Source organism: Hippocampus comes, unplaced genomic scaffold (assembly GCF_001891065.2).
Source record: "Hippocampus comes isolate QL1 unplaced genomic scaffold, H_comes_QL1_v1.1 scaffold40, whole genome shotgun sequence".
In the NCBI taxonomy this organism is placed as follows: Eukaryota; Metazoa; Chordata; class Actinopteri; order Syngnathiformes; family Syngnathidae; genus Hippocampus; species Hippocampus comes.
Window position 1 is genome coordinate 1,120,756 of NW_017842058.1, and position 12,805 is coordinate 1,133,560.

General features: G+C 44.6%; 1 protein-coding gene across 3 annotated transcripts in view; it reads right to left on the reverse strand.

Moving 5' to 3' along the window:
- Positions 1-11,209, reverse strand: part of cbfa2t2 (CBFA2/RUNX1 partner transcriptional co-repressor 2) — a 31,118-nt gene extending 19,909 nt beyond the window's left edge. Inside the window, exons 1-3 of one of the 3 annotated variants that reach the window (XM_019861070.1) lie at positions 10,881-11,209; positions 7,636-7,882; positions 6,908-6,957 (exon numbers count right to left, since the gene is read on the reverse strand). In XM_019861070.1, coding sequence (XP_019716629.1) covers positions 6,908-6,956 — 49 coding nt within the window. In that variant the 5' untranslated portion in view covers position 6,957; positions 7,636-7,882; positions 10,881-11,209. The remainder of the gene's footprint in view (positions 1-6,907; positions 6,958-7,635; positions 7,883-10,880) is intronic. The other 2 variants (XM_019861069.1, XM_019861071.1) reach the window with 2 other exon arrangements.
- Between the last annotated feature and the right edge of the window lie 1,596 nt (positions 11,210-12,805).

Below are 12,805 nucleotides of genomic sequence, written 5' to 3' on the forward strand. Positions count from 1 at the left end.
TAAAAGCAAATGATTTATTTTGACTCTATACCTCGATAATCAGGACATTTTCATGGAGGACTACAGAAATTGGAGAATATTTACTTACAGGCCTGAAATTCCAAGCTTTTGGACAATTTTAGATTACAAAAAGTTATCCAAACTTTATTGCTTATCAAAAATAATCAATGATGAATTTAATAATTAATTGGTTGTCAATTAATAGTTGCATCTTTAGTTTCATTGTTAAAATAACCTAGTTTACGTTTTTGACGTACACAATTCATTGTAAATGGTAATATCACATTATTAGTAAAATGAGCAATTTTATATATACATTTAACATTTGTTGATTTGATCAAATAGTTGCTGATTGATTGTCATTGAATTATGAATAAAAGGAATTAAAAGTGAATTGTTTTTTCAGTAAAACATTTATCAATCATACCATTCATTACATTTACCCATAATAGAAATAAGATGTGGCTCTTGGTTGATCAACTGTTCATACATTAATAATAAACAATAGAATCTAAAAATGTGAATCATTTTATAAATAAATACCATTTCATTTACAAGATGTAAAATTAAAAATAAATATTGTAAACTGAAGAGTTTTATACTGTATTTACATTTATCCACTGGGTATTTATTTGGAGAATATAAATATAAGACTCAACTCTTTTTGGTATTAAAATAAACATATTTTCACTGCATTGTCCATTTTAAAGCTCAAATGTGGCCCTTGAGTACAAAAGTGTCCTCAACCCTGGCCTCACTGCTTCTAATTCTTCTTCTACTTCTGCTACAGCAGTGTGGATGCCCTGTGGCACCATGCTGCCTCTCACAGGTCAATCCTGGTATTACAACACCAATAGTTATGCGTCTGGCGTGGTGTGTTGTTTGTGTGAAGTACGCAGCGCACTGTACAAGCAGTAAGCTCGACATGTGACGTCTCTCACGTCTTGAAAATTGAAAAAGACAACAGGGGGCCTCAGGTGATGGCCAATTAGATGAGCCTGCACGGTTGTGTGACTTCATGTGGCCGGATGCACCTGAGGACAGTCGCGTGCAACAACCTCGTTGAGATCCTTAGGAGGATTTTTGTCTTCTTTCTATTCACTTCGAATACAGAAGACAAAGCCAAAGTCATCGTCTGGCGTCTTATTATAAGGTTACTTGGGCTTACTTGCGTTCCTAACGATTGTTACCCAGGCAACCTGGAGGGAACGCACATGTGTCCCCTGGTTGCTAGCCAGGTGCTGCTTGTTTGTTCAGCTTCAGGTGACGCACGTGCGCATTAAAACATGTCATTGCCTCGAACAAGGTGGAAAAAAACAGTCCCGCAGCCGCCGAGTGACTGCTCCATTTGAATGTTAATTGAGGAAACAAGCAAGAAGTCGGCATATCTGTCACACAATGAGACATGCTGGGTTTATCACGCTTATGGTTTCACTCCAAAGTTGACTTTCAATGGGTGTCTGTGTGTCGTTATCTCTCGGCTGCCCTTTTGGTGATGAGGTAAGAATTGATGCAACGCAGGCCCCGCTCATTAGGGACACAGCGCGGGAAGACTTGGGAGGACTCACATACACCACATTTCATCTTAAATCTGTCAATCTGTCAACAATTCCAAAAGCTGTACAACCGATGAATGTTTAGATTTCAAATTAAATTAAATCGTCTCCAAACGATCACCAGAGGGGAAATTCACGTGCTATAGCGGCACCCAGCAGATTGTTTAAAAATAATAGGATCATACATACAGTAGTGTAAGACTGTTGTGTTCCACCATGTTTTTGAAAGAAAGCGGCATATGATATTTTGGGGGAGCTGCAATACATTAAACCAGCATTTTAAGTGAACTCATTTACCACGGGAGATAAGTTGTCGATCAACCGACAATCGGTGAAAATCAGCAAAATACAGAGGCCGGATAACCGGATAAGAGAAAACTATTTTTGCATTCAAAACTGCAGAGGACACATTGGTACGTATTGGGGTGTCTGAGTGTGCCTTGCAGAGGCGGGGCCGAGTGGGCTGGCATGTGACATCACAGAGTCTGTGAGCTGCGGCCAACAACAGCTCTTGCATGAGTGCTCATCGTGTTTTGTTTTTACCCTCTGCATGGAATCGTCTGAATACAAATGCTGCAGCAATACATGTAGACAAACACCAAAACAATACTTGTAAGCACGTTTTATTGTTAACCATTTTATTTTTTTTTCCATTCGTTTTGTCGACTATATTGGATTTTATCTACCTTCTATTAAGCCTCCTGTGGGCAAATGTTGAAGATTAATGTTACAGCAGTTTACTGAGCAATTGTGACGTGGCACCACTGTAAACTTGCTCGAAAGAAGCAAAGGCAACGTACGTCTCTTTCTGAGAAAGGCGACACCACCACACATCCCAAAAAGGCCTTTGAAACCAGAGCGCTCACCCGACACGTCGAGTGGCGGCGAAGGTTAGGACGACAACAACCCGACACCGAGAAGATCACGCGCTGTCAAGTGGAAATGGTTGGAGATGCTTGTGTTGACAACACGTGTGTGTTTCGATGTGTGAGTGTGGTGTGTGTGTGCCGAGGTCAAGAGGGAGCACGCTCCGGAGGAACAGATGTGCGCCGCATTGTGGTGCTTGTGCATGGACGGACGGGGACCAGGTGCGGCCTTTGTCTGCTTGGCATTTAAGTCCACTCGCTCGCATTCAGTCGCCCTCGTGCCTCGCGACAATCTCCCCCTCCAACCCCCTCCCAGCCTTCCATGTGCTCACAATCGCTCACTAAGAGGGCGGGGTCACTAGGGTGAGAGGGGGGTTTGGCTCATTGGAGCATCCCCCTGCCCCCAACCCTCCACGTCTCCCTTCACAGGTGACTGTTGGAGGTCCCAGCTGGCCATCGCTCTTGGCACATTACATCCATATTGTGCAGTCCAACAGTTCATCAGGGCCACGCTGAGGCTGTTGATTCCTCTTGTTCCACTTCGGCAGTTTCGACGGGGTTTACTTTACGTCAGGTCCGGGTCAAAGACCCTGCTGGTCACAAACTGGCCATCGCATCATATCACAGGAGCACCTTTTCAGAAGGTGCAGTCGTGCTGCCTCGCGCTAAGACTGGAGAAGTTTTGTTGGTTTGGTGTGAGCAGGGAGAGGCAGATGGAGAGCAGGCGCGGGGTAGGTTCAGGAACAAGGGTAGAAAATACTGTTTTCATTTGGTTTCATCAGAAAGACAAGCATGGCTGTCAGACTCTAAGCCAGGCTGTTTTTCTTGGCTCCGGCAACCGCCTTCCTGCGCCATCGACTACATATTTGGCGCAAGCCCAACGTCAACACGACACTCTCTACGCTCAGGCCCAGGGAGGGGCATGAGGCGGCCTTGCGGCACGGCCGAGATATTTAAAGGTGAGAAAAGTATCGGGCTGTGCCAGAGGATAAGAAATCAAAGAGGGAGTAGGGGAGGATAAAGACAAAGTCAGGTGAAGGACAATAAGTCAGGATAAAAATGTTGGTGCGACTTCCATGTGAGAAAGCACAGATGTGGTCCTGGAGCGAGAAGAAGCCCTCGCGTAACCTCGTCGCTCGGTGGGATGATTAGAAAAACACAGCTGTAATGCAGCATGCCGTGTATTGTGGAAAGAAAAGGAACCGAGGGATGGAATTGTACTTAGTGGGAGAGGAACTGCGAGAGGCCATTGGAGAGGCACACAGACGTTATCCATTAAACTAAAAAAAAAAAGAAAAAAAAAAAGTGGGGAGCGGGGAAGCAAAAGAAGCACAGTGATGTTCTGGAAGCAGGGGAGGATTGCACGGTGTTGCACATGAGGTCAGGCGGTGCGGGAAGAAGAGCTGGTAGGGAATGTATTTTGGTTAGCCATGGTACGGTTACAAAAGGTAAACCCCAATACGGTTTAAGAATTCTGTCCACCAACTGATGGACTTGACATGTGTTTGGTACAGTTTATTAGATATTACAACCAGGACCACAGGAAGAACAAAACCGGTTTAAGCCTATAAGTGAAAATTAAATGGCTCTTCTGACACTGTAGCAATTGAATGCCCGTTGTGGTGCTCTTTCTGGTGTGCCCGCCTTGGCCGACTGGTGGCAAATAAACAGATATACCGTTCGCTGGGACATCTCAACTCCTCTCTCGGCTCATCAGTACAACACTCATATGTCAGAAACTAGCAATTGAATGCCCGTTGTGGTGCTCTTTCTGGTGTGCCCGCCTTGGCCGACTGGTGGCAAATAAACAGATATACCGTTCGCTGGGACATCTCAACTCCTCTCTCGGCTCATCAGTACAACACTCATATGTCATTCTGTGCAGATGCTAAAAAATATATGACTGTGATTCCTGTTGTGTTGTCTGTTCAATGTTTGTGTTTAATTCAGTGCTTAAAACGGTTAAAGCACCGCAGCATAGCTTTTATTTAGCATTCGTATTATGCTAGCAAGAGGAGAGGCCAAGGTACGTCGTGGTTTTAAATGCCCAAGGCATAATTCTTTTTGTTTTATGTTTAATTTGACAGTAAACATCAACTGGAGTGACAATAAACAGCTTGAAGCTTCTTTAAAAAACAACAACAAAATAATCACTGTGTCTACCAAACCGCTGTTTGCTGCGTAGCGATTTATGGGACTGCCAACATACAGCGTTTGGAATCTATGCAAAAATCTGTCAAATGATGGCGCAAATCTCGAAAAACTTGAAATCCGAGTCACTTGCATTTCAAGGCAGCATTGTATGTTGACGTGATAAATATCGCTGGGAAAAGCCTCACATCTCTGTACATCGGGGGGGGGGAGTTTTTCCCAAAATCAAATCACGCATTTATTTGAAGGGTAAAGTAAGCCTGTAAATCTAGTTTCTAAGACTCCAGAGGTTCTTTTCTGCGCAAGAAAGAAAAAAAGTCAAACGAGCAAACCAACTGAACCAGAACAACAGCATGCAGTTCCCTGGAAAGACATTTTCGAGTTTGACACTCGCTTTTCTTAACTGATTGGTTCTACTGAAATTGGGGATCGTGGATCTGTGGTGGATGATCCATCACCGCATCATTACTAAGTTTGGGGAAAAACTTTCATGCTATTGGCAAAAGGAGAAAATGGAAAGGAGCACGATGGAGAAGTCGTTGGCATCACTGCCAAACAGTTGAGAGGCTCTGCTGGGTACAAATCTCAAATTTACACACTCTACCAATCCTCTAAATTGTCGAAAGGTGTGAATATGAGCATGAATGCCTGTTTGTCTAATTTTCCTCTGTGATTTGACAGGCAGTCAGTTCTGATTGGACCTCGTTTCTCTCGCCAAACGCCGCAGAGTATCGACTCAAGGTGACGTCCTGATGAGAAAAGAGAAAATGGATGACTGGAAATCTGGGAATGGAAAGTTGCATCTTGAACCAGATTATCAATCACTTCTCGATCTGTCAGCAACCATCCAATCAGAGATATTAGAAGACTTCTGGCTCGGGATTTGGGCAGTGGCAGTAAATTTAACGCGCGTGTGTGTGTTGTGCGTTTGTGTTGGCCACACACACCTGGTGTGTGTGCTGTCTTTGTCTCTCTCTCACACACACACACACACACACACACACACACACACACACACACACACACACCTGTGAAATGGCCAGCAGACACCCACGCAAGCAACAACTGTGACATAACAAGGACAATTCAAAGCTGCCAATCATCACACACACACACACACACACACACACACACACACACACACACACACACACACACACACACACACACACACACACACACACACACACACACACACACACACACACACACACACACACACACACACACACACACAGAGGCTAATGGATTAAATGACTATCTAGTTACAAGCCTTCTCACCTCTCCGGAGCTAACTGGTTATCCTGCCTGTCAATTATCATTCCCGTGAGCCAGCAACCGAAAGTGGAAACGTAGACATTCTTTTCCCACAGAAAAATGAACATGAAGTGCATTCCGGTGCATTTTTAAAATCAGATAATCCATTTAAACCAAAAAACATAATCCCACACACAATACAGATAATCCAAAGTAGTTCATAAAGCAGAACAGAAAACGTAGTGACCGACCTAGATCAGTCCATGTGTCAGGGGACTACACAGTCCCGGAATTGGGGGCAGACCAGATGTTGCCATCACCACGTGGGTCACGCTGAAGGTGTTTACTCAAAACTCTTCTGACCCACTTCACATCACAAGACCTCTGATTTCTTTTTTCGACATTCATCCAGGCCAACGATTGTGGGCAGAAGCCTCCCGCTTGGAGGACAAAACTGAAAACTTGAGGCCGAGCTTTAGGTAACACGGCCCCTCGGCGAACAGACGGGTGGGCGAGCGGAGCCCAGCTGTACGCCGCTGGGAAAGACAGACAAGTGAAACAAAGAGGCCAGCTGTGCTCCGGAAAATTAGGGAGGGGAAAAACGATACAGCTGTGAAGGATGAGCATGAACGTGAGGGATGTGCGTGTGTGTGCTATCGACATACGTGCACCCTGTGAGCATTTCACTGTTAAAGAATACGGGTGTTCATTTTTGGGGGAAGGAAATCATGGTGACTGATAAATATTAAAATAAATATATGCATATAAATACCTAAAGTAAATATATATATACATACATATATACACACACACACACACACATATATACACATACATACATATACATATATATATATAGACTTAAACTCTTGCGAAACACACACACACACACACACACACACACACACACACGCACACACACACACGCACACACACACACACAGTCTGTCCTTGCAAGGCTAAGATTAGTGAGAGTACAGGTGTGTCAATCCCACAAATCCACTCAAGACGATTGCAGGCCGGTCAGCATTCCCCGAGTCCCACAAGAGCGACACACAAAAACCTAACATGGTTTACCTGAAAGTGCCGTCCCCTTTTTAGTTGCTAATAACCCACCGGACACCATCCTGCCAAAAAAAACAAACAAACAAAAAAAAACCACTAAGTGTTTACAAATATTGGAAATATATTGAAAAATAAATCTGACGATATTGACCGAGAAACCTTGTCTGATTAACTATGGCAGCACAGAACATCTCTGGAGTGACCGAGTTTGCTTGTGATGTCTTAATTTGTGGATCTAATCAGTGACGCAATTGATCGATCGGCAAATTTTGACATTACAACCAATCACCGTTTTTACATAAAATGCAAAATACTTTCAGAGCCGATCCTACCGATCAGATCTGTGTGAAGTCTAGTGTTCAACATATTCGGGGGTCCTCAGTTTGTGACAGGCGACGTAAGCCAAATATTTTACATGTATTTTAAACAACCCTGTAAATTAAACACCCTGTGAGAGGTAAGGCACCTAATATTGATTGCAATGGAGTTTTTTTTTCTCAGTTGAGGATTATTAAACATGCCCATGAGCACTATGTCTTGCAGTTCTTGAGAAACAAACTGAACAGGAAGGTTAAAGCCACATGGATGTGGGACGCAAACCGTCTCATGTGTCGGGTTAATCCATCACCAGGCTGAAGAAGAAAAACTGATCTTTTTTTTTTAAATGTCCGGACTGGAGCAGAGAATGTGTGTGTGTGTGTGTGTGTGTGTATAAAAAACAATTAATCAGCAGACATGACCTGATTTGAAAACAAGCCAAAATAGGAAGTAGATGATGCCTCCTGGAACCCAGCTGAGTTGTCCTAGCTCCGATCACAACTTTTCCTAAACACCATAACAACCTTTTCCCGGGACACCGAGTGGCAGTCGTGGGGCCGGCTAAGGGTCACCGGGTCACCGGGCACGGTGTCAATGGGATTGCTGGATGCTCTCCGACACACAGCCTCCACTTCAACCCCATCGCCTGAAGCCATCGTCTTTGGGAAGCTGCCGCCGAGTATTGACATGACAAGGGTGTTTTCCCGACACGCTAGCGAGTCCAATCGCCATCCTTGAGGGTCAGATATCACAGCCCTTGCCACTGGAACTAATAGAGCACTTCCTGCATCCCCGCTTCTAAAGCAGCTGCTCCACGGGGCATATACGTATGTGCCTATGTTTGCAGGAAAAAAAAAAAAAAGGAGGACGTGGGTGGTGATTTTGATAGTGGGGGGTGATGTGTACATCAGCTCTTTTGTTAATAGGGGAGGTTTGTGGTGGTTTGCTTTTTTTTTTTTTTTGTGGGGAAGCTTTGCCTCAGGGAACGTGGCAAGAAAACTTCAACGTGAAAGAACAACAGTATACCTCTGCAGTCCAAAGAGAAGTTTACAAGACAGAGATGATAGTGGAACACTAAACAAAACTACTACCACAAAAATCAACATTTCTCAATCCATTTCAAAAGCAGTTGCTCCTCATTGGCATCACAGGTGAGTCGCAGCCAATCGCAACTGACATTTTTTGCAAGAAATTCCACCCAGGAATGGTCACCAGTCACATTTACATTCAGGCCGAACGACATTTTAGAGTCAGCTGAGATTTGGCGAGAGAGTCCAGGGACACTCTCGAGTGGCCGCCGGTCAATCAAATGACCAATTTAGACAAATGACAATTTATACTCGCAATCAACCTGTGGGCAACTTAAGACTCTTTAAGGAATCTAATATGTACGCTTTTGGATTGTGCGATGAAGTCCGAGAACCCGGAGAAAACCCATGCAGACTCGAAACATAACCGGACAGGGGATCTCTCGACTTTGAGGTAGACCAGCTAACCGCATGTGCACTGTTCCACCACTTGTAAGCATATGAACAACATAAATTAGTTTGCTGACAGTGGTAAACAAAAAGTGAAAGCAGATCCGACATCAATAGACAAGTGAAAATGGCAATCTTTGAACAAGACCTCCAATGAGGCCAATATTTGTATTGTAAATGACCAAATGTTTCGACAATTTGAGTTTGATTTCGATTTTGGAGATTTTCAAAAAAAGGATGGTTTTCTTCCCTTATTGTTTTTTTTTTTACTGTTGATGTTGTTATGAATAGTGGATGTTGGTCAAAATCTATCATGTTATTGGTCTTTTTTTCGGGGTATGCGACTGGGGCGAGAATGACTTTTTCACTTTTTGCCTCAACTGAAAGATCTCAAATCTACAAGGAGGGAATCAATGATACAAGCGCCGTTACTTCCTCCGAGTTGGATATTTGACGAAATACGTATTTTGTGTGAGTCATTCGGCCTGTCCTGCTTTTCGACACAACAACCGGTGCTGTCAGGAGGCTGACGCTGGCCAGTGAACCAGACAGGGGAGGGGGACTGGTTCGGCCGACAGTTCGTCGCTCCTATCTCCTTGCTCAACAGGGCCGGTGTGACGCTAGCCAGGTCCCTTCTGTGTTTTCCCAATCGAACCCGCACCCACTCGAGTGCCCCCCTTCCGCCCCCAACACAAACACACGACCTCCTTGATTCCATGCAAGTAACAACAACCTCAAATTCTCCGTGTTCCCGATATTGTGCTGGATCCGTGTAAAAACTCTGATAGGAGACCGTTGGGTTTGGGTGATGAATCAGGACATTTTTTTTTTAAAACTGAAAATAAAATTCCTTTGGCATCATACAAAAACCGGAGTTGTGTAACAGCTTGATGCATAAGATGCAAAGCCCGCTCCATGTCCATATGTCCTGGACACCACGCAACGGATGCGCATGTGTCTTTTCCCCTGGACTGCTTTCTTCAGCTCTGCTTGCCACGTGGAAAATCAAAGAGATGGCTATTTGGGAGGAAATGACAGCTGAGGGGGGGTCGAAGCGCTTTTATTTCTTTCTCACGTGACATCAATTGAGACTACAAGGTGAAGGGGTTTAATTTGGGGGGTGGGGGGGGCTTTGTGGAGGGGCAAATAAGGAGTTCGCAAGACATAACAAGTGAAGGGAGACCAAGTAAGTGTCAGTAAATGGAACCTCAGAATTCCAGTGCCTCTAACGTCATACATTTTTAGAATTTGAGGAACGTTTCATGGAAAATACAAGAGAGAGGAAGAGACTCTCCTCCCAGACACGGAGGATAATCTTCCTCGGAGCATCCGTCGCACAACACCAAATAGCAAGTATTTAATTTAGGACTCTATTGTGATTAAGTTGCATAATGGGTAACTTCTTTTTTTGTGTTTTATTTGAAGAAACTCGCCTCACAGGACAGGCAATCATTTCCTTGTCTGCCACACAGATTCCAAGAGTAAGTATTGAGTTGTGTTTGCGCTTTATGTGGAGACTCACCGCCCAGGCAAATGCAGAAATATCTGCCATCAAAATGTATTTATTTCAGTAAAATATTGTTTTCAAATGACAATAAATTGAAAAAGTACATCATTGATTTTTTTTTTTACGTTTCAATAACTTTTTTGTGTTCATTTAGTTGTTGTGTGTGAAGAGACATGCCCCGCAGACACAAGAAATAATCTCACAATGCGCATCTGTCCCAGATCAGGGTGACCTCTTTATTTTTTAATTTATTGTTTATTATTTGGACAATAGCGCAGGTAACTTCTTTGGTACAGGGGGAATTAGTTGTATTTTGTGTGACCAGAGACTCACCTCCCAGGCACAGGGTGGATATTTATCCTGAATTATTTTTACTCTTCTATGGCCGCGTGTTAACGTGTTACTTTACCACTACGGTCAATTATTAATTAATTTCGTTTACGGTCTCTTATGACTCGGGTTTTTTTTCTTTAGGAACAAAGCAGCCACCGGCAACAGATTGTGTTGCACTGTACATTAATTCCTCATTAGCTCAGCGGACAAGGATGGGGGGATAAATAGGACAGGATGAGGCAACACCATCTGCACAGTGAAGGGCAGCACAGGAGCACACACACAAAAACACTGACAGTAAAACACACACGCATGCACGCAACGCATTTGGAAGCCGTTTTGCTCCTACCGTCTCTCTAGTAGAGTCCACGCGTCCAAAGTCCTGCAGAGAAAGTCAAAAAGCTGCACTTGTGGCTTCTTTTTCTTCGCACTTATCCGCTGCTGTACGCCTCTCCCGCATGTGTCAAGCGTCTGTTTGCATTCCCAGAAATGTAAGAACGCAGATGGCACCCAGATGGATCGACACGCACACACATGCGTTCAATGCTGTGGTGCGTTCACGTCCCTTCTCCCTCTTCTCTGTGAGCCTTTTCGTCTCGACGTCCACTCGAGCGTGCGTCCTCCTCGGCGTGCGGATTCGCAGATTCTGAGCTTCCTCTCACCCGGCTCACAGCAGACCCTGCCTCTCGCGCCTTAAGCCCCCGCCCACAATTTCCCACAGGGCGTGACGTCACTACCCCCCCCCCCCCCACAGTGTGGCTCCTGGCCAAGGAAGCATCCAGTAGTGCCTTCATTGACTGAGATGGACCTCGCAATTAACATAACTAATTGCTTTGGCACCTAAAGGCCAAACAAGAAGCCGGGCCAAGGGTGACAAAAGCGTGAGCATCTGCATGCGTGTGATTGTGTGACCCCGCTCCCCCTTTTTTTTCCTCATTGATACCCTTTTTTTGTCTCAGCCCTTAATGCAGTCAACCTATTGTGTTGTCCTGAGGGTGGGGTCTCCTCGCCTCTTATCCTGCCCCTCGACCCCCGCGCAAGTTAACCTTAAATCGCTGGTTGATTTATGCACGCAAGGAGACAATGCAGGTGGAGATAAATAGCGGCCATTTAGGAGTCCCTCCCAAGACCCCCACTCTTTACTTTTGCAATTCAATGTGGATTAGTTTTGATGACACAGGCAACATGTGGAAGGCCTCTACAAACACTACAATATTCAATGATTTACTATTGTATTGTGTAATCATCAGACCAGAGAAATAGCCCACACCATACAGTGAAAAAGTCAAGGGAAACTATGAATAACTGTTGCATCGAACTAATCACCGCTTAAACAGTAGGGGACAATGAGGGTCCCCTTTATCCATCAATGCATACTGTACTTTATTCACTGTACTTCTCCCCAAATCTTATCCAAGTTGAAACCAAAAACAGTGCGCTGCAGCAACGTGGAGACAGAGTATGACACTGCCCAGTACATTCAAAATAAGCCTGCTGCTTTGAAAGCATCAATCGGTGCAAGATGCCAACAAATCACATGAAAGATAAATCTGAGGACAGTAAGAAAAATGGAATGCTGCAGCAAAGCGGAGACTGTGCAGTACAATGTTTCAGTGTCCATAACACTCAAACGTGAGGACGCAGGAGATTTAAAAACAAAACAAAACCAAAAAAAAAAATAAATAAAATCACGATCCCGAAAAACATAAACCCGAACAAGACAACAATGTGAGACTCCTTCACTTTTTTTTTTTTTTCTTGAAAGGCTTATTTTATCCACAGGAAACCGAGGGCTGTAAGAAAAATGGAAAGCTGGAGCAAAGTACTCAACTCGCCTGCTGCTTGTCCGCTCCCAAAGTTGAGGGATCGGTTTGGGGAAGAAACACATTTCACAAATGTCAGTTCCGATGGCAGTAAAAGGAAGCTTGTAGGGACCCCCGACCTAAACCCCATCATCCAACATCTTGGGGTTAAACTAGAACAGAGACAGCTGGTGAGCCACATTCCCATGGACACACACCACTTCCTGTTTAGTGTAACGACCAGGTGTCCCCATGAACTTGCAAGTACTGTATGACACACACACACCAGAAAACAGAATTTGTGTGAATAATCATCCGTAATAACCTGGCCTCGCCTCCTCTCCTTTATTCAGAGTGCATCTGGTCAGCCAGCAGGCTCATAGGCAGCGCCAGGTGGCGGCGAGGAGGAGGGAGGATGAGGGAGGCAGGGAGGGTGGCGGGAGACAACGAGGATGGACGGATGGGGGGGGGG